The sequence below is a fragment of the Caretta caretta genome, chromosome 9 (genome assembly GCF_965140235.1).
Source record: "Caretta caretta isolate rCarCar2 chromosome 9, rCarCar1.hap1, whole genome shotgun sequence".
Classification (NCBI taxonomy): Eukaryota; Metazoa; Chordata; order Testudines; family Cheloniidae; genus Caretta; species Caretta caretta.
The window spans coordinates 43,594,116-43,617,013 of record NC_134214.1 but is presented as its reverse complement, the minus strand read 5'-3'; the positions used below and the strand labels follow the sequence as shown (position 1 = coordinate 43,617,013).

At 42.6% G+C, this 22,898-nt stretch overlaps 1 protein-coding gene and 1 pseudogene across 4 annotated transcripts in view; both read right to left on the bottom strand.

The window, feature by feature from the left end:
* The window catches only part of LOC125642570 (glypican-5-like), a 610,585-nt gene that overhangs the window by 565,160 nt on the left and 22,527 nt on the right, over positions 1 to 22,898 (bottom strand). For 3 of the 4 annotated variants that reach the window (XM_048864161.2, XM_048864160.2, XM_048864159.2), the window contains exon 2: positions 1,160 to 1,321. In XM_048864161.2, the coding sequence (XP_048720118.1) occupies positions 1,160 to 1,321 (162 nt within the window). Of the gene's footprint in view, positions 1 to 1,159; positions 1,322 to 10,614; positions 10,721 to 22,898 lie in introns of those variants that run through there. The other variant, XM_048864162.2, reaches the window with a different exon arrangement.
* LOC125642573 (small ribosomal subunit protein eS17-like) lies at positions 7,642 to 8,118 on the bottom strand (annotated as a pseudogene).

The window sequence follows — 22,898 nt, the reverse complement described above, 5'->3', positions numbered from 1 at the left end:
TTATTTTAAGTCATCTTTTTTCCCCCCAAAGGCAGCATCTAGACAAGAGATCTACAAATCTGCTGATAACACTGAGTATACAGGATGATGCGAATTCTATTAATCAAATGAATCCTGGTCGAGGTTAGCATATTTTAAGGCTTAATGCTGCAAGGTGCTGAGCACTCGGGCCCAGATACAAAAAAGAAGTCTGTATTGAAGTGCTTTGTAAGCACAAGTAGTCCCACAGAAATCAATAGGACCACTCACACGTTTAAAGTTAAGTGTGTGCGTAAGTTCTTTCTGGACTGCCGACAGAGCGTTCAGCACTTTGCAATATAAAGTCCTATACAAGCATTTGATTTTCCTGAGTAATACTGTGACGAGAAGACACCAGCCCGAATATAGCAATCTCCAGATGAAAGACAATTCTACTTGTTATTAAGAGAACAGTCACTCCTCTCAGAACATAATCTTTCAAATGTCAATTCCTTCATGCACTCACATTTAACTGGGTGCCACAACTCTTCAAAAAGGAGTCAGGCTTCAAGTGACTCAATAGTTTGTGAAACGTTTTAAGGCACTAGTCAGATGATAGTTCTCTCTGTGAACTATATCAGGGATCAGGAAGAAAAACATTTTATTCTACTTTCTGTTCCTTGACATTGAATGGGAGAATGTAGATACAAATGTTTGCAGGGTTGTTGTAGCCGTGTAGGTCCCAGGATATTAGAGTGACAAAGTGGGTGAGGCAATATCTTTTACTGGACCTATGTCTTGACAGACACAAGCCTTTGAGCTAGAGAGCTCTTTTTCAGGTCTTAGTGTCCATCTACCATTTGTGCCTTTGAAAATCCAAGTCTGAGTCTTTTTCAAGCCTAGAAGGTAGGCCCAAGTTCAGTTAAACATTTAGGCATTTGCTTAAATCCATGTCTAGTTAGTAGAGAATTTAAACATGCGCATAAAGTAACACATGCCCAAGTGCTCTCCTGAAGAGGGATGTCTTCCTGAATCAAGGCCACAGAAAGCTGAGGCACAAACCATGACTCAAAGTCTAGCAGAAATGATAAAAACACAAGTGAGAGAACCTTGCCTGCAATTATATAGTACAAATTATATAACTTCTACAACATTAGCATGCTTATTTCGTGGGGGTCATGAAGTTCCATGTGTTTCCTACCTTGAAAAGCTGTGATATGACCAACTATCATATATTTCAGTTCAAAGTTCAAGGCCTGGATGTTTTGAGTCCTCTCTCTCCGAACAGCTGTCTGGTAGTTTTCTTCCATCTTTTTAGTGCAACAGGTTGGTGCTCTGTGCTGGCAGATCTGCAAATCCGATTCTTTTGGAAAACAAAAACAAAACCAGAAATAGAAGAATTAAAACTACTTTCTAGATATATACCATACAAGTAAAAGTAAGTGCTTTTTCTTATAGTCAAATTAACAACCTAGGTGGATGTCCTACATCAGACAAAACTCATAAGAAATGAAGCATTGAAACTGAGTTAGCACCTTAAGGGCTCTAATTTTCTATATGTCAGTGTCAGCCAGATCTGAATAACTTCACAGTGTCATGTGCTCCCATTCTATGTCATATCACTGTTAAAAGCTTGTCAGGTTTCAGAGTAACAGCCGTGTTAGTCTGTATTCGCAAAAAGAAAAGGAGTACTTGTGGCACCTTAGAGACTAACCAATTTATTTGAGCATCAGCTTTCGTGAGCTACAGCTCACTTCATCGGATGCATACTGTGGAAAGTGTAGAAGATCTTTTTATACACATAAAGCATGAAAAAATACCTCCTCCCACCCCACTCTCCTGCTGGTAATAGCTTATCTGAAGTGACCACTCTCCTTACAATGTGTATAAGCTTATCAGTTATTCCATCGCTGGTCGATGCTGAGTGTCATGACGAAGCACTAAAAATCACAAGAAGCCAGAACACCACACACAATAGGCACAAAAATCACCTGAACTAAAATATTAAGAGCTAAATCATAGCACAGTGATACCTTAAACCCACTACATTTAAAGGAGCAGCATATCCTCTGGAAACCACAGAACACAAAGTGTCAGCCCAGAAGTGTGAAATGTGTGTGTCAAATTATGCTAGGCTGAAGTAGAAGTTATGTGGCCCATAGGTGCTACTGTAATACAAATAAAACGACCTGTTTTTACTCCCAGCCTTATATTGAGAAGCCTCCTTACTAATAAAATAATAATTTGGTTGAGTTTTATTTAAATCAAATGTAACTTTAAATATTGAGGGCCAAATTCGGCCCTGCCTTACAATGCAACAGAACTGAAGTCATATTTTGCTTTGCAACCACAGAGAAAGTGACTCATTAAATTTTGCATAAAAATACAGGTTCTTCTGGATGAGATCTGTCTGAATTTGTTTTAATCCTTTTATGTGTACTTTATGCAAGTTCAGTATTCCTGATTATGGAATTTGCACTATATACAGTCATGATGGATATTCACGGGTTATGTATTGTATTCATAGCGATAGCAGACGCCATTAAGGTCAATAAAAGGAATGGTGATAGAATATAGATAAAAATACCTTGGTGATTCATAAAATATATATTTTCCAGAGGAAAAGCAAGAAGGGACAGAGAAAAGAGGAGTAACTGAACACAAAGAGAAAATACTGGTGCAGACACAAAACATTTTAAAAAAAGAGACACATTCCCTCTCTCAAGTGTGCAATTTTTAAGTAAATTCAAAAGGTTAAGAAAGTCCCTAGAAGAAAAACTGCCTAAAATGAGTGGTTTTAGGAATTAACAAAAAAAAAATGTAAAAATAAAACTTCTGGAGATCAGGCAAATCCTGAGTGTGACCAACGTTAGGAAATGTTGCAAAATCTTCCCTTTTCAAAAAAACCTTTCCACCATTAAAAAAAAAAAAAAGACACTCACAACAGTGACTCCTCTTTCCTAGTCTTACCCCCTAACAAAAAAAAATGAAATTAATACAAATACTTAAAAAAACCCAACACCATTGTATCCCAAGCAGAGTTTTGACCTCAAAAGGGAGAAGTGCCAGAGACTCCATCAGGGACTTGGCTATTGCGATTGATTGTACTTGGAAGGTGTGATAGATATGGCAATTTCCTGCATATCCTTGGGAGACTTTGTTGAATTAAGATTAAGTACCTTTGGGCTCTGTTGTATAAAATGTAAAGTTTATGTAATATTGTGGGCCAGGATCGCATGTAACCTCTCTAGAGGAGAGATGTGAAGTGAGCGCTGGGAGTTCAAAGGACTATATTGAAAATGTTCCAGACAAGAATGGACTTTGGGGAAAATATATGGGAAGTGGATTTCCTAGGGTATACCTAGGGACAGATGAATGCAAAGTCCTCACATCTAGTTATGCAAAAACCCAGCATTTTCCAGCTACATGAGGAGGACTGGGTCATTGTCTGTGGATTTACGCTGGAGATAAAAGGCTCAGGCAGTATAAGGAGACAGCCAAATTGCCCAGCCTGGGTTCTGGTTCTGACTTTGAGGCAGTCACGAACTTGTAGCCAGGAGCAAAACCCAGTTGTAGGTTTTCAAAACCAGATACCTCTCAGAGCCTGAGACTGAAGTTAGGATGACCTCTCGTAAGTTTATTAGCATGTATGTAGGTTTTAAATATGCTTTCACCTAAGAAAAACTGTGCTTGTGTTAACTTATAACTGTGGGCAATACAGTGGTCACAGCCTCTGGGGAGAAAGCAAAATGCAGATGAGCATTTAGGTTGCCAGGTTTGCTGGGGCCATCACGGTGTAAATTCAGGGAGCTGTGTGGCCTTAAAATCCTGCTCTGAAGGGAGCAAGATGCAGGCTTCTGCCCAAGACAGGTGACAGCTGGAAGCCAGAAACTACTGTGGGTGCCCTTGAGGGACCATGAGAGGGAATACAGGTGCAGTTGGCCTGAAATTGTGACAGAAGGCACTTAGCTACTATGGTGGTGGGCAGCAGGATACACCCTTAAGACAGGTTTCAGAGTAACAGCCGTGTTAGTCTGTGTTCGCAAAAAGAAAAGGAGTACTTGTGGCACCTTAGAGACTAACCAATTTATTTGAGCATAAGCTTTCATGAGCTCACAAAAGCTTATGCTCAAATAAATTGGTTAGTCTCTAAGGTGCCACAAGTACTCCTTTTCTTTTTGCGAATACAGACTAACACGGCTGTTACTCTGAAACCTTTCAATACATACTTTGTTTGAGAAATATAAATATGGTTTAACTTTAAAAGTACAGCAAGTGAATAAAAAGAAAGATTAAAAAAGAAGATTTGTGTTACTAACTACAGTTAATAGGGATTTTCAAAAGCGCCCAAGGGTATGTCAATCCTGCCAGGAAAAACTTGGGCACCAAGTCTCAGAGCCGAGGTCAATTCACTCTGGCTTGGGCTGCAGGGCTAAAAGTAGCAGTGTAAAAATTCCCACTCAGGCTGGAGCCCAGGCTCTGAGACCTTACCCCTTGCTGGGCTTCAGAGCCGAGGCTCCAGCCTGAGTGAGAACATCTACACTTAGCCCTGTAGTCCGAGCCTCACCAACGCAAGTCAGTTTGAGACTGAGACTTGGCACCACAGTTTTCTCTTTGCGATGTGGACATACCCATTGTCGGCCAAAAGGCAATAAGACTTTTGCTTCTAATTCATTTACACACTTTTCGAAATCCCACCCTGTGTAACTAACATTTGATCTCTGACAAATAACGAAAGAATAGGACTCCAATTCTCCAAAGGGAACCATATGCACAGATTTCAAGTGGGATGCTGTGCATTTGGATCCATTTGGAGAATCAGGCCCAATGAGAGCAATACTTGTTAGTATTTCTGCTTGTTTGGCTTTTACAGACTAATTAGTGCATGAATATGGAAAACATAAAAAGTGCACACTATACAGAAACACGTCTGCAGGAATACGTTTGTTTGTTGCTCATTTAAATTCAAAGTCCATTACGTGACTGCCATCATTTTAGAAAATACAACTGTTTTCCACCCCCACGCACATGGATTACATATATTTCATGGACAACATGACTAACTTAGCACTATGGGCCAATTCTTCACACTGACGCCAAGAAAATCAGCAGTGCACACAGGTAAATGCAAGCAGGGTGGAGGAATGAGGGGTGGATAACATTTTCCAAAGTATCTAAGTGACATAGGAGTAGACCTGGCTGGGAATTTTCCAGTGTTTTTCCCATCAGAAAATGCTGGTTCATTGAAACCAAAACCACTTCCAGGAAAGAACTGGTTTTGAGGACTCCCTCAAATTGAGAAAAAAAAAGTGAAATAAAGATTTTGAAACTGTTGAAAGAACTCATTACTGCATTTTCAAAATGAAAAGTTTTGTTTTTTCTCTCTGAAATGACTGTTTTGAAATTGTCTAGACTATACTAAAAAGGTAAAATAAAATTAAAAAATTGAAATTGAAACAAAAAGCTTGGAAATTATTGAAATTAAACATTTCAATTGACAAGAACTTAAATGTTTTGGGAATTATTGATTTGCAAAAAAGTTTAAGATTTTGACTTTTTGTACTCATTTAGGATGAGAATTTTTTTTTTTTTTTTATAAAATCTCAACAATTCTTGGGGGACAAGAGAAGTGTTTGCTGCACAGCACTACTTAGGAGCACGAGGACTTGTCCATACAAACACTTAGCTTGTGGCAAGCTGGGGTATAAATCTATCCTGCTCTAGCTGCCACGCAGTAAGCATCCATGTGGACCCTGCCACTGTGCATTAAAAATCCCATAGTGGGCTTTAATCTCCTCCCACTTCAAAGTGGGGTAGATCAAAAAGCATCAAGGAACTTTTAGTGCATGCAGCAATGTCCATGCAGTTAGTGTGCAGCAAGCTAGTGTGGGGTAGATTTACATCCCTACTTGCTGCACACTAAGTGTTTGTATAGAAAAGCTTGAAGACTCATTGAAAGTCAATAGGACTTAGGTTCTTATGTGACTAAGTCACTTTTGAAAATAGGACTTAGGCTCTTTTGAAAATTGTACCTAACATCCTTAGCCCCAAGCTATTGTTACTCAGGATGCTGGACTCTTCCCCTTAGCTCCCATAGCCCCTCTGCACAGAGGTGTTCTGAACCCCTGCTCTGAGAGCCCTGGAAGGGCTCAGATTCACAGTGTATGGAGTTTGGGAACTAAAACCCTTCATGCCAGCTCCGTGCCCATCCTGTAAAACTGAAACATGACATTTCTGTATGTTATGCACATTACAGACCCATGCAAAAGGCCAGAGGATTTGAACCAAAGCAGCTATCTGGAAGAATCTAATGTCTCCTTAAGAAAGCTTTAAGAAAGCCGTAGGAAGCCCCAAGGGAAGCTGCTCTCCTGGAATTCCTCACTCAGTAAACTCCCTGGATGAATGCTGCGGGAAGCTGATGATTAGGTCTGCTGATTCAGAGCTGAAAGGATATAAAAGGCATTCTTAAAAAGCAACAGCACAAAGACCCTGAAAGTTAAGAACTTGATGTAAAACACAAAGCATTAAAAGATCAACAAAATGATCCTTAGTCTCCTAATGATACTTTTAAGTCAGTATTGTTATCATATACCAAGCTTGGCAGCTCTCTCTCATTTAGTATTAGCCTTGGGGGAGAACCTTTAGCCCAATTATAGAACTCTAATATAAGCTTTCTGTACTCTACATTCCTTGGTGCTGAGATTAATTAGAGCTGATTAGCACTGTCCTGAAGACTTTAATAATGCTGGAAATATGATAATAAATTCATCCCATTACATCTTAATGTAAAACACAGTCTCCATCAGTAAGGCATACGGATGGGGAAAGAAAGCACTGAGTGGCAAACTGCATTAACACTGCTGAGACAGGCTCAGGAATACATATCAGATTTCAGATCCATAGCTGCCAAGAGTGCTGGGCAGGTGACTTACTAACACAGCAATCTGTTCTGTTTGATAAGGACATCACAACCACATGAGTGTTCCTAGAGCTGAGATGGCTATGCTTCCCTTAAAAAAAAAATCTCCTCCATCGTGAACAGTCATTAAAATAAAGATACTCTTTTCAAATTACGGAGGTAAACGAAAGGAAGAAAATTGATCAGTTATGTCATTTCAGTGACTAGCACCCATTAAATTCTCTCTAGATGGTGTATATGCTTTTTCTAAACTTGCTGCATATTTACTGTACCATCTTGTATACCACTGCGGAACAGGGAAAGACCATGCCTTGTGCTACACTTGTGGCATGGATTCTTCAGTGCTGCTCAATGGTTTGTAATGTCCTACTGAAATGGTCTGTCAGTCAGTCAACCATGGTGCAAGCATACTGCACAGTCACTGATACAGGAAAGCCATGTGAAACATCTATCAGAAAATATTTGTTGAAAGCTATTTTTGAAATTCACTGTGACCATGTTCATTGAGTATATAGATTCCCCTTCAACAAGCCTTTGAGCTACCCTCGCATCATGGCAGTACACTGTCAGGCTGTTCAACAGAGACTGGGGACGCTGAGGAGCTGAGCAGTAGCCAGCAGACCTTTGATCAGTACAATCCACAAAAACCATTCTGAAAATGCACTTGAGAGAGGGACAATAGGAGTGCTACAGAGCTGGCAATATAGTGATTCATCTCCGTACCCTATGTGACAGGGTCGGGCCAGATGGCTATGGGAGATTGATTTTTTTTTTTTGGTTTCCCACGTTTATTGAAAAAGTGACAGCATAGCAATGGATTCAGATAGCTCCTCTTGGTGTTTTGAAGTTCATTCCCACAGTGGGCTGCGTGACCTGCAGGTTGGACAGACTGCCAAAGTCCAGCAGCTTCAGCATTTCCCTCGTATCTGGGTCAACTTTAATGATCTCCTGGTCAAGGGCAAAGACTTCAGGGACATAGTTATCCCTCCTCTCTCTCTCCTCTTCCTGCAGTTTGATGGAGATACCTCTGACAAGCTCCCTCTGAATACGCTTCATCAGATGGGTGACATACCCAGCTATCTTGTTGCGAAGTTTCTTGCTAGAGATGATGGCACCCTCTTCACACACCCGTTTGTTCGTGTGGAAGTCATTCCTAGCCGGGTGTAGTACTTTTCAATGATGACCCAGGCCGCCTTTTTCGCGGTCTTTGTTCGCACACATCCCATATATTAGCCCCAGGTTAATAGGTCCCTTTTCCCTGGGTAAGGTAACAGGGAAGGTTGTTTTTTTTTTTGTTTGTTTGTTTGTTTGTTTTTTTAGGAGTTGAAGAACTTTATTGGCATTAGCTGTTCTTATTGTTGGACGCACTCTGTATCATTGGCTTATCTCCTTGATTATACATATTGTGACAGGGTCAGGCCAGATGGCTACAGGAGAGTAATAGAAGGCAGATATATTAGCCCCAGGTTAAGTAGGTCCCTTTTCCCTGGGTAAGGTAACAGGGAAGGTTCCAGAACAATCAGGAACTTTCTAGAAACAATTAAGGCAGACAGGCTGATTAGAACACCTGCAGCCAATCAAGAAGCTGTTAGAATCAATTAAAGCAGGCTAATCAGGGCACCTGGGTTTAAAAAGGAGCTCACTTCAATTTGTGGTATGTGTGCGAGGAGCTGGGAGCAAGAAGTTGAGAGTGAGGTGTACTATTGGAAGACTGAAAAGTACAAGCATTATCGGGAGGAAGTCCTGTGGTGAGAATAAAGAAGGTGTTGGGAGGAGGCCATGGGGAAGTAGCCCTGGGAGTTGTAGCTGTCACACAGCTGTTACAGGAGCCACTGTAGACAGCTCTCCAATCCACAGGGGCCTGGGCTGGAACCTGGAGTAGAGGGCGGGCCCGGGTTCCCTCCATTCCCCCCCCACCCCCCACAACTCCCTACTTGATACCAGAGGAGTTGAACTGGACTCTGGGTTTCACCAACGGGGAATGTCTCTGGCCCGTTCCCTGATCCACTAGGTGGATCAGCCGAGACTGCGGGGATTGTTCTTCTTCCTTTCCCTATGCTGGCCTGTGATGAGGCTAACTGAGTGAACGGCAGATTTGAGCCACAAAAGTGGCCAAACTGAGTGCTGCCGTGAACCTCTGAGGCGAGAAAATCCACCAATAAGCGCAGGACCCACCAAGGCAGAGGAGGAACTTTGTCACACCATCTAGTTTTCCGTAAGGTCACTGATCACCATGGTATCAGAGCACCTCGGTATCTTGTGATCAGCTTTTGGAATTGAGCATCTTACTAGCTATACATGTACTTCCACTTTATATGCACCATTCCCAGCTCGGTAGAACTGTTTTCTAATCACTGCCTTACATTTTAACATTGAGACACTTCATTCATTTAAAACATATCACATGGCCACGTCCATTCCAAACACCAGGACAATCCTGCTGAACAGGAAACAGCCAGACCGTCACATGCCTGTTCCTGTCTCTTCATCTCTACCGTGAACAGACTGCGGGGTGGGAGGAGAGTGGATGAAAGTGCCCGGCCAGCCTTTGACTCTACCACAGTAAATGGAAAGCATGCACAGTGCTCAGTTCCTAAGGTGTGCACTTATTGATGGAACAGGACAGTTCTATTGCACATGCGCAGGCTGCAGATTTCAAAGGCTCAATTTTGCATTTCAAGTCAAGCAGAGTGACTAATCCTCAGGGTGCCATGTACATGCTATACTTCAAATGTCAAACTACAGCTGGTTTGCAGCAATACAGGGTAAAAAAAAGGGGTGGTGAGATTGTGTTTCGGGTTGTTTTGTTTTGTTTTTTGGAAGGAAAAAGCATTTTTCTCACATTTGTTTAACTAAAAATAAAATAGCTCAAAGGATTTTGCTCAAACTAAGAAAAATCACTTTCAGGCAGAGACCAATTATGGTAAATTTCAACCCCAAATATGAATGTTTTGGAAAGTTATGAAACCAAGGGCTCCTATTGGACATTTTCTGCAATCTTAAAAATACTTAGCATGCACAAATGTGCAACTGCTATTATAAAATACACCCCAGCAGCAGCAGCCTAAAGCTATATGACCAGATCTTCAGTTGGTATAAATCACCATAGTTTTATTGAAACCGGAGGAGCTGTGACTGTTTATGTCAACTGAGGACTTGGACCAAAGGTCAACTGAACTCAAAGAGATTTTTGCCACTGGCATCAGGAGAACCAGTTTTTAGAGGTATATGCATAGGTCCCTGAATGCTAAAATAAGGCTGAGTGTTAGGCATGAAATCTCCATTAATCTAAATCAAAATACACCCCCACTGAAAGGTAAAATAATATTCACTTTGGTGCACAAGCATTTAACCACACAATTTTCATTAACATCAACAGGACAGAAACAGCCAGTGCTCTGTGATGTTTTCAAACCCCTAAGGATACTGCAACAGCCATGTTCTGAAGTCAAAGGCCGGATCTTCAGTTGGTATAAACTGCCCTACCTCTAGTGATTTCAATGGAGATAGGCCGATTTACACAAGTTGAGCCTATAGTTTTTATGGTTTAAAGTAGTCCTGTGTTGGCACTATCAAAAAGCCAGCTCTGTGTAATCTCTCTGTTCTGCTATATTTTGACAGGCTTTTTAAGCAGTATTTCCAAACAAAACCCTAATCCAAAGCCCAACTTTTAATATTGTGCAAACTTTCCCAACGACTCCTAGACTTAGTAATACAGGAAGGTGTGAACTAAGTACCTTGCATTCAAATCTGGCTGGGCTGAACAACAGCCAGTGTTGTGTCCTTCTTGGGACTCATCCATGTTGGGCAGCTGTTGCCTCAGCTCCAGGAAAGGTCAGCCATCAGGAAAAACCAGTTTAGATTAGGAGGCTAAACCCAAACGAAAAAAGAAATAGTTTCCAAACACTGCTCCCCAAATGATTACCTCCCGCAGACACAAAGCCTAAATTAATACAGCAGCACTACAGAAAGTACATCCCCCGCCATCCCATACTGGGCCCTGCAGAGATGTTAAACTGGACAAAGGAATTGCACAAAGGTATAGGCAGAGCCATCACAAACTACTACAGCTCCACCCATGAGATGCACCCAACGTACAGAGAAACAAGTCTCCCCTCAGCAGGAAGCAGGATCCCGCCCCAGCCACCAGCTCAGGCACTGCACTTTGTGGGTCTAGGAACTTTGAAACCCTGACTTAACTTTCTCTGCTACTCCTCCTGCATCCAAAGGAAGGAACAAAGCAGTTGCCTCCCCAACCCCGCTGCAAGGAACCAGCACACATCAAGGCTGTGTCTTCATTGCATGCTAAGCACAGGTGAGGCAATCACAGGGTAAGCTAACCCGTGGTAGCCTAACCAATGCTAGCATGACCACATCTCACACCTCATGTCCACGCTGGTGTTGTACCCAGCTACGACAAGCAATACAGGCAACATATCCCAAGATTTCTAGCACCATACTGCACTGTGCCACTGCTCACATTCACAGGGTATTGTGGGAGAGCTTAGCTGCTCACTCTAGGAACTGTGGGAGGAAATGGTTTCCTGACAGGACCCAAGCTGGTATGCTGTTATGTGCCCTAGGGATAGATCCCACTCACCCCAATAACTGGGATTGACAGCTGCGGCCTTTTGTGGAGACAATGATTCTTTTTCATGCTAGATGCAATGCCCCTCACCAAAGCACTGAAATCAGTTTTCAGATCTGACTCTCTTCCTTTCACGGAAACCCTATTGCAGAGATTCAAGGATTGCCCCACACAACAACAACGACGACTATCTCAGACTTTGCCATTAACAATAAATTGGGTCTGGCCAGGACTGAGGCAGCAGCTGACTGCAAATTGCAAAATACTCCTATGGAGGGCACTACCCAGGGTATGAAATTAAAGAATACATGGGCAGTACTCCTTATCTTCCTCAGCTTTCCCACTTTCAGCTGGGATCTGAGCCACAGCGACACTAAGTCATGCCTCAGTTTCTCCAATTTCAGCTGGGATCCTGGCCACAACAACACTGATCTGTGCCTCTGCTTTCCCGTTTTCAGTGGCCCTTGGCTCCTGTCCCTATGTTCCCTCTCTGAGTTGGATCAAAGGTGTTTGATTTGTAACATTCTGCCTACTGGGGAAACCCACACACTGACTGCTGTTCTCACCCCAATCCCACATCCATGCATGACTGCCAAGGGACCAATGGTACCCCTTATTTTCCAGACACTAGTACCTGGGAAATTCCAGGTTATTGATGCAAAACTCTGGGAATGTCCCTTCCTCTCCCATATTCTTCTTCTTTTCCCTATAGGCCTGTGGTGGTGAGGGTAGAGCCCAGTCAGCCCCCCAACTCTCTAAGAACCACTTAAAGTCCACTTCCAGTCAGAGAGCTATGGAAAGTGATTGGAGGACCATCAGGTCTCGACTGGTGTGACCGCACATCTTCACAAGTACCTTGGTATAGCAATATACCTTAACAGCGATCTCCGGGTCTGCCCTATCAGCTATAGCTCAGAGAGCGGTAGCTACCTTTCCACGTAGCATGGACAGAGGTGTGCAGATGTGTGAACATGGATCATGTTAAGGTCAAACCCGTGGTTGAGCCCAAGTTAAATCTGCCGTGAAGACAAGCTCCAAGACATAGGCTGAACCTCCCTGCCTCCAAACATTATAACATGCCTTTAAAAGACAGGGAAAAGGACTCCCTATTTGCAACCCCACTTCCCATTACCCTAGAGTGGAGCTTTACCAGTTTTGTCCCTTCCCAGAGCATAGCAACAGGACAGGTATGGTGGAAACGCAAAAAGAGAAGGAGTACTTGTGGCACCTTAGAGACTAACAAATTTATTTGAGCATAAGCTTTCGTGAGCTACAGGTCATGGGGCCATCCACCAGTTAGAGCGCCCCCTAGCCCCCAGGTGTGAGTAAGCCGAGTTTCTGCCTCTCTAGTGCCACTTCTAAATGTTCAGGGGTACCCTTCTTCTGAAGACTTGGCCCTACAGCCAGGTTGCACACCATTGCAGCTCCTTCAGGGGACCTCAGTCCCACATCCAAAATATATACATCAACCACTGTACTCCAACTGTCTACAGGACTTCTTTCTTGGGCTTCCCACAACATAAACCCCTCACTCAATACTTGCTCAATTATTTCCCATTCTGAGTAACTCCCCACCAAAGTCCTGTTCCCATCTCTTAGTCCCTTCCAGGGACCTATTTTAGGCTGCCCACAGAGAGAGTGTCTCAGTTCCTTCCTGGCTCTTTTTGGGGCTTCAAGTTCTCCTCCTGCCCCCTTCAGGCTTTGCAGGCTTTCTACTGAACCAGGAGCCTCAGCGTGCTGCCACTCGGGTCTCCCATTTCCCAGCCTGCCTGTCTGTTCCTCTCTGAGGGCTTCCTCCTTTATAAGTCTGCTCTCTTTCCCAGGTGTACCAAGGCCAATCCCAAAGAAGACCAGAAACACCCATTACCCAGGTTTTGCAAGGCTGTCCTAACAAAGAACCTCTCCATTTTATCAGTTCTTTCATGGGTCCTGTTCCTTTTTACCTAAACTTCCCTGAGGGAGGGAGAGGGTTTACCCTTTCAGGCACAGGACCCTGAACCAACCCTGTGACAGGCATCTGGTGCACCTCACATACAACTAACCACCACAAAGTCCCTTGGGGAGTTGAGCAGTCTTGAGGCTTTTGTGGAGGTATTTTTTAGGGCTGTGAAAAAAATCATATAAAAGTACATTAAAAAAAAAACCCAGCTGTGTACTAGTGTCACTACTCCCAGTTTATTATGAAATACTGAACAAGTACCATTAGTAGTCACTATGAGCAACCAAACAGCTTTGATAGCGTCTATACTCATTTGACTTATTGCTTCAGTCCAAACACATTTTTACACTGGACACTCGTTCCACTGGACTATTTGTTCCTGGTAAACACAGAACAAATTCCACTCATATAGCAAAATGCCTAGAACAAATGTTCTGTAGTTATAAACCTGGGATATTTAAGGTGTCCTAGAAAAAATTCCTGGGACACCATGTGAAAGAGTGGGTCTGTCCCAGGAAAAACCAGGATGCATGGTCAATTTAGTCACAATAAGAAACAAATAGGATACACTTACTAGCCAACAGGAAATGCCAGCCCATCACCAGCTACCTCTGATGGTCCCAAAACACCCACCACCCCAGGATCTCAATCTCATGCTGATCAACATAAGATCTAAAGTCAGTAAGCCTCTTTGCCATTCATGACTTGCTTGACCTGGTCTGCATCACATAAACCTGGTTGGTTGACACTGAGGACTGATGTTAGTGTGCTCTCACTCTCTCTTCCCCTTTGCCCCCCAGAATATTCGTCAGACACACAGACTTAGGGAGAACAAATCTGGAGGTGGAGAGGTCAGCCCATTCTTTTTCAGACTGAACTGTAGGGAAAACTTGCTTAAATCAAAGCCCTTAACATTTGTATTGTGATAGGACCTCCAAGCCAGCCAAGTCCAGGATCCATTGTGAGAAGTACTGTACAAATATACAGAAAATAGCAGTCCCTGCCTCAAAACTTAAAAGTCTGAAGAGTTTCAGAGTAGCAGCCGTGTTAGTCTGTATCTGCAAAAAGAGAAGGAGTACTTGTGGCACCTTAGAGACTAACAAATTTATTTGAGCATAAGCTTTCGTGAGCTACAGCTCACTTCATCGGATGCATGCAGTGGAAAATACAGTGGGGAGATTTATATACACAGAGAACATGAAACAATGGGTGTTACCACACTATAACGAGAGTGATCAGGTAAGGTGAGCTATTACCAGCAGGAGAGAAAAAACAACCTTTTGCAGTAATAATCAAGGTGGGCCATTTCCAGCAGTTGACAAGAATGGGTGGGGAACAGTAGGGGGGGAAATAAACATGGGGAAATAGTTTTACTTTGTGTAATGACATCCAATCCCAGTCTTTATTCAAGCCTAATTTAATGGTGTCCAGTTTGCAAATTAATTCCAATTCAGCAGTCTCTCCTTGGAGTCTGTTTCTGATGGTTTTTTTTGTTGTAATATTACCACTTTTAGGTCTGCAATCTAGTGACCAGGAGATTGAAGTGTTCTCCGACTGGTTTTTGAATGTTATAATTCTTGACGTCTGATTTCTGTCCATTTATTCTTTTACGTAGAGACTGTCCAGTTTGGCCAATGTACATGGCAGAGGGGCATTGCTGGCACATGATGGCACATATCACATTGATAGATGTGCAGGTGAACGAGCCTCTGATAGTGTGACTGATGTGATTATGCCCTATGATGGTGTCCCCTGAATAGATATGTGGACATAGTTGGCAACGGACTTTGTTGCAAGGATAGGTTCCTGGGTTAGTGATTTTGTTGTGTGGTGTACGGTTGCTGGTGAGTATTTGCTTCAGGTTGGGGGGCTGTCTGTAAGCAAGGACTGGCCTGTCTCCTAAGATCTGTGAGAGTCGTCCTTCAGGATTGGTTGTAGATCGTTGATGATGCGCTGGAGAGGTTTTAGTTGGGGGCTGAAGGTAATGGGTAGTGGCGTTCTGTTGTTTTCTTTGTTGGGCCTGTTGGTAACTTCTGGGTACTCTTCTGGCTCCGTCAATCTGTTTCTTCACTTCAGCAGGTGGGTATTGTAGTTGTAAAAATGCTTGATAGAGATCTTGTAGGTGTTTGTCTCTGTCTGAGGGGTTGGAGCAAATGCGGTTGTATCGTAGAGCTTGGCTGTAGACAATGGATCGTGTGGGGTGGTCTGGATGAAAGTTGGAGGCATGTAGGTAATTCAGTGGTCAGTATGTTGCCGGTATAGGGTAGTGTTTGTGTGACCATCGCTTATTAGCACGGTAGTGTCCAGGAAGTGGATCTCTTGTGTGGACTGGTCCAGGCTGAGGTTGATTGTGGGATGGAAATTGTTGAAATCATGGTGGAATTCCTCAAGGGCTTCTTTTCCATGGGTCCAGATGATGAAGTCGTCATCAGTGTAGAGCAAGTAGAGTAGGAGCAGTAGGAGACGAGAGCTGAGGAAGTGTTGTTCTAAGTCAGCCATAAAAATGTTGGCATACTGTGGGGCCATGCGGGTACCCATAGGAGTGCTAGCAGGTGGATGAGAGAAGCAAATGGAAACACTTTTGCAATCTTGGTAGACTCTTCTATCAGCCTTAAAGATTCTTAGAACTTTCAGCATTGCCAACCCCCAGTAATCAAAAATCATGAGTCGGGCCCACTCCCCAAAATAGCATATTGACTTAAAAATCATGAGATTATTTTTTTAAATAATAAATTTGGGTTAGTTTTATTTGCCTTTTGATTTCTGAGGCCTCATTCACGTTTTCAGGCTTTCCTCCACAAAAGATAGAAACATACATATTTAAAAGATGAATGCTGTGATTTTCATGTAATCACACAACTCCAGGAGCTGAGGCTCTAAGAAAAACCAGCAAATATCATCAGACTCTTAATCAAATTGCAAAAGTTGGAAGCACTGAATTTTTAAAAGGATTTTAACTATATATTCAAGTAGACAAGGCTCTCAAAGTAAATTAAGCCTGCCAAATGGCATGTTTGCATTATCCAACAGTCAATAGTTGACTTACCAATGTTTAAAATGCATACAGTGATTTCTGTGAGGATCATTTGTGCCACAAGTAATCAGGGAACTCAACAGTCATTACAACAGATTAATTACCAGACAACCTTGCTCATTTGCAAAAGTGAGTGGAAAATCCATTGTGGATTACTGTGATTAGCAAAATGGATCTAAACCTGTAAAATTTCACACATATGAGCAAAGCAGAGACTAAAGTAAGGGCAATTGGAATGGGGTGCAATTTCCCCTCTTCTGCTAAAGCAGCAGGAGAAGTCTACTCTGCCAGCTCTTCCATGGATCCTCCTTCTCTTGGACCAATACAGAGAGCTCCCAGATCTGTTTCAACCTACTTCCACCATTGTGCCAAAGCAATCCCTATATTAACCCTATCAATATAAAGATTACATAAATTATGTTAAAAAAACAAGTTGCAAAAGCCAGCCTTCGAGAGTTGTGAAATGCCAGAATTAAGGTTTCCTGTGCCATTCAGGTACCCTTGTGCCATTCAGGTACCCTTGTGCATAGGCTTTAATCACACAGTCTGAAAGGACATGATCACATACTATTTTTTGCACAGGACCTATCACATTCTATGTGACATTAATTCTGGAATTTCTAACTTTTGAGCACTTGACTTCACACACTTTAACTTTCTTCTAATGGAGATTTTTGGATGTGATTTCTTCTGTTTTCTCTAAAGCTTTAAAATTGAAAAAAAAATCCATATCATGTGGAATCTGGACCCCCACATGGGTCAGCAGCAGAGCTGGGATTTTTGTATTCCCTGCCAAATTTCAACTCCCTGCTCCAAGGCATGGAGCAGCTAGAGCTGTTCATGGAAGTGGTTTATAAGAAATTTTTTTAATATGGGAAAAAATGTATTTTCCCTTAGCTTTGGTCTCAGAAATGGCTGAACCATTTCTGCGGAAATTCCATCCTGCCCCCACACAAAAACAAAACAAAAACAAAAAAAACAACAACCAAGCAGCCTGAGGCAGACACCTGGCATAGAAAATCTCACATTGAACGGTTAACATTTGATGAAGTTATAAGCCTCTGAAAAGAATATTTCATAATGGGAAGTGTGGGACGGCCTTGAAATATACGTAGTGCTGCCTATAAATAGAGTCAAAGGATTTTCATTCCAGTGAGTTTTCCCTACATGTGAGCCTGAGGGGGAATGGAAGGGATAGTCCACCTCCAGATTTGTCCTCCCAGCGAGTGGTGCTGAATAGCTTAAGCCTGGCTAGATGAAACGAGCTAATACCAGGGCCAGCCAGCCAAATGTTTGTAGTGCAGAGCAATTCAAGCGACTCATGAGTGATGACTGTGGATGGTGAAGGGCTTACCAACCCTAGATTTCATGAGACTTCGATGGAGTTACAGTGACTTACTCCAGCTGAGGAGCAGACTCCTGTGTATTGCAACAGCAGTCATGTGCAAAGTGAGCAGAAAAAGCAGCATGTTATTTCTTGTAATACTAAGATGTTTCTTTAAGTTTCCCATAACATTTGTCATGAGACAAATTCCCAGAACTGTGACAAATCAACTGAAAAAGTCTAAATTCATTCTTGCTATTCTAGGTCCCTCTGTATCCACAGCAGAAATACTATCCTTTGACATATTTAAAAAGCGCACACACTCTTTCTTACAGCGGCACAATAAATCTCTCTCTCTCTCTCTGTGCTTTTCAGGACTAGTGTCAACTAATGGCATTATATTTCATCTCTCCAGTGTGGGAGGCATACCATGTCACAGTGCACCAAGAAAAGTGCCACAGGAAATACATTCAGTGGAAATTCTCAACTGCAGCACACATAATGTCTCTTTCCACGGATTAGTGTTTATAGCAGAGTTGAAGCTTTGATTTTTAAATGAAAGAAGTAAATTTCTAGCTAGGGTGACCAGATAGCAACTGTGAAAAAATGGAACAGGGGGTGGGAGGTAAGAAAAAGTCCCCAAAAACGGGACTGTCCCTATAAAAATGGGACATCTGCTCACCCTATTTCTAGCCCCTCTACTTGCAAAGAAAACTCTCAAGTGCAAATCAATGTAGGTCTTTCTAGTGCAACAGGGAGACAAAATGAAATCGCTTTGAGAGGTGTGAACTGCTTCATTCATTTCAACTCTGAAGCCAAATAATAATTCAGATGTTAACACTCTTTTACCACTGACAGACAATCATTTCAGTAGGTTCTCCCTGCTAATCACATCACTTGCTGTGATAGGATTCATTTGAGGGGGCAAGAGATGGAAAACAATTTTCAAGCTACATATGAGTAAAAGTTCTTTTTTTGTCATTTTTTCTCCTTTTGGTCCTCAGCATAGGAATATATATGAGAAGAGTCAGGGCTAAAAGGGAGGTGAACACAGAAGATATTCTAAAGCAACTGGAATATCTCTGGGGTTGGATTGGAAGCTTTTGTGGGGGGTGGGAGGAAATGATCTCTAGGGGGAAAGGACAGATCTCAGGGAAGTGATGGAAGACTATTTTCCCCAGAAAAGGTAAAGCTCACTGATGTTAAGTCTAAGGGTAGGATTTTCAAAATTAGCTAGTGATTTTGGGGGCCTCAGTTTTTGGTGAAAATCTTAGAGGCATAATATTCAGAAAATGCTGTGCACCTAGAGGGATCAAGTTTGACACCCAAAATTTGAGACACCCCAAATCACTAGCCACTTCTGAAGACCTTGGCCATTCGTTATTTGAAGCTAGTCACCAAAGATAAATATAAATGTATTGAACAGTTTATCAATGTATTAGTGTTTTATTTGGAAGGAATATACTGTAAAAAAAAAATCCAGATTTTCCAAAGTTGTTAATTAAATTCCAGGGGTCATCTGTTTGTTTGTTGGGGTTTTTTGGAAGAGGGGAAGGAGGAGGAGGAAATTCTGCAAAATCTGGAGGAATTTCCACAGATTTCCAATGACCCTAATCAGGACCTTTCCACACCAATAACATCAGCAATCACACCATACTGAACTAAAAATCCACAGCTGATTACAAACAAGTTTCAAGGACTCTCTCTGTATGTGGCTGATTCTGAAAATTAGTTGATCATGCCACTGTAACTACTTAGAATAGCAGGTAACAATGGCCCAGTGTAGCAAACTCTCTGGGCTTGGTTTACCACTGCATTACTCCAGTTTTTTTGCCAGTGTAATTCCATTGAGATCAGATGGAATGATTGATGTAAAACTAGAGTAACACAGTGGCGAATTGGGCCTATTGTGTCTAAGATAACATAAGCCCACAGCAGACAAAATGGGTGAACACACAGCCAAAGATGCATAAATGTGTTCATCATTCATGATGCATAAATTTATTCATATCGCAACTCTTAAGAGCCCCAATTGTGGACCACACCTCCCTTCTGCTAGATGCTTTACAAACACAGAACAAAAAGATGTTCTCTGCTCCCAAGAGTTTACAGTCTTAATGGAGTTAATTAGAGATTAATGACATTCAAAATGGCTACACGATACATAAATAAATGCTTGCAAATGTTGGCTCAGCAATTTGGCATGACACCTTAATCTACACCTTAGAGTAGAGCATTGGTAAATGAGGAATACAGATGACAGAGCAGAGCACCTTGCTCTTGGTTGTGCTATGTTGAAAGGTGCTGTACAAATGCAAAAGACTATTGTGTAAGCAAAGCCATAAAGTTTGCTACAATATCATGAACCACTGCCTGGAAATACCATTTAACAGCCCTGATAGTCATTTCTAAGTAACTATACAACCACCACAGTGATCAGTTGCCTCTATGCTGTTTCAATTGTATGAGACACATTTCACACGAAGGACAGGAGGGAGGCATGTCCTTATCTTCTAAGGTTTTGGAAACACAGGTCCCAACCCAAGAACAATTCAAGTCAATGGAAAGACTTATTGACTTTGATATTCATTAGTCATTATATCAGATCCATAATTCTGCCTCTAGCTATATACAATTCTGAGTTATAACCATAAGAGAGAGGTAACTTCAGGTTACTATGTCCCTGAATTCAGTGGGTCTGGATCAGGCTGTTAATGAGGATTAGATCATCAGGGCCCTGAAAACCCATGGGGCAGACCCTAGGCATGCAGAATCCAAGTTACTGTTAAAAAATCTGCTAAGAATTATGATTCTGTATCTCTTTAGTCACTTAGAAGATACAATACAGGACATCCACCCACATACTTTCACAGAGTTAATTGGGATTTTAGCTGCATGGAACCCATTAAAATCACTGAGAGGTCACATAAGACATAGGCTTGGCAGAGACCTTGTGGGTCAAGTCCAGTCCCCTGATATCACAGGGAACCCTGTGATGCAATCCTGTTCATAAACATATTAAGCTAGGTCTTAAAACTAGCTAGATTATTTGCCTCTTCCCCTCCCCAGATCCTCTGTTCCAGATCCTCTGATGCTTAGAAACCTTCTTCTAATTTCCAGCCTAAATTTATTCATGGCCAGTTTATACCTGTATGTTCTTGCGCCAGCATTTTCCTTTAGTTTAAATAGCTATTCTCCCTCCCTTACATTTATCCCCCAGATGTATTCACAGAGAGCAATCACATCCCCTCTCAGTCTTCACTTTGTTAGGCTGAACAAGCCAAGCTCTTTTTAAAGATGGGGAACCTTAGCTTATCATGGAAGATAGGCTAAGGCCCCATGCAAAATTGTAGGTTTTGGGGCTAGTGATTAGTGTTGATGGGCAAAGGAGAGTTTTCATTTAACCTCATTTCAAGCTGTCCAAGAAACAGCATGGTCCCATTAGAAGACCGTATTACCCATGAGACGAAGACTAAGTCCTGGTCTACACTAAGGGGTTAGGTCGAATTTAGCTGCATTAGGTCAATTTTAAAATGAATGCGTCCACACAAGCAACCCCGTTCCGTCAAATTAAACGACTCTTAAAATTGACTTCTGTACTCCTCCCTGGCAAGGGGAGTAGCACTAAAATTGACCTTGGTGGGTCGAATTTGGGGAAGTGCGGATGCAAATCAACAGTATTGGCCTCCATTCTGGTATATGCTCCATAACGGTACATGCTCCATTCTGACCTCTCTGGACAGCACTTTGAACTCCAGTGCAGGAGCCAGGTACACAGGAAAAGCCCCGGGAACTTTTGAATTTCATTTCCTGTTTGGTCAGCATGGCGAACTCAGGAGAACAGGTGACCATGCAGACCCAGAATCGCAAACGAGCTCCAGCATGGACCGAAAGGGAGACACTGGATCCGATTGTTGTATGGAGAGAAGCATCTGTGCAGGCAGAACTCCAATCAAAAAGAAGAAATGCAAATATATTTGCCAAAATCTCACAGGGCATGTTGGAGAGAGGCTACACCAGGGACACACAGCAGTGCCACATGAAAGTTAAGGAGCTGAGGCAAGCCTACCAAAAGACAAAGGAGGCAAACGGTCCCTTTGGGTCAAGCCCCATACATGCCGCTTCTGTGATCAGCTTCAAGGCCACTCTAGGAGGGGACCCTACCACTACCCCACCACTGTCCGTGGACACCTGCAAGGGGGGAGTCTCTCGCAACAGGGAGGAGGATTTTGTGGGTGAGGAAGAGGAGGAGGAGAATGTGCAGCAGGCAAGCAGTGAATCCGTTCTCTCCGGCAGCCAGGACCTTTTCATCACCCTGGAGCCAATACCCTCCAAAGGCGGGATCCCCAACCCTGAAACTGGAGAAGGCACCTCTGATGAGTGCACATTTGTAACTACAGTACAGGGTTTAAAAACAATAGTGTTTAATGTTTGATTTGGCCTGAAGAATTGGGATGCATTCGCGGCCAATACAGCTACTGGAAAAGTCTGTTCACATGTCTGGGGATGGAGCAGGAATCCTCCAGGGACATCTCCATGAAGCTCTCCTGGAGGTACTCTGAAAGTATTCTGGAATCATTGCAGCACAAAGCATGGCAGCAAATGGTCCTGGGTTTTGGTCACATTCAAGCAACTTTCAGTCTATATCTCTCTGTGTTAGCCTCAGGAGAGTGATATCATTCATGGTCATCTGGTTGAATAGGGGAATTTTTTAAGGGAACAGTAAAAGGACCCCGTTCATGCTGGGCTGTTTGCGCTTGGCTAAAAGGGATCAGCCCAGAGAACAGCCATGTGGTGGGGTGGGGGAAGGTGTGTGCTGCACATCCACCTGAAACCGCAGCCCCTCCTTTTAAATGTGAAACCCAACCCATTGCTTGCTATGGGAAAGGAGGGTGCTGCAGTTTGAAACCATTCCCACATATTATGCGTAAGAAGCCAACCCCACGTACCCTTTGCCTTACCATGGCTGCATGGAAACCAAATTCTGTTGCCCAGCCATGTGTGATGTGTCACCATACCAGCAGGCGCTCAATATAAAAGGCAAAATGCAACCTTGCACCTAAAGCACATGTGCTGTCTGCTGTGAATTGCTTGATTCTCTGTGAAAAAGAGTCTCCCTTTTGTTCTCAGAAATGT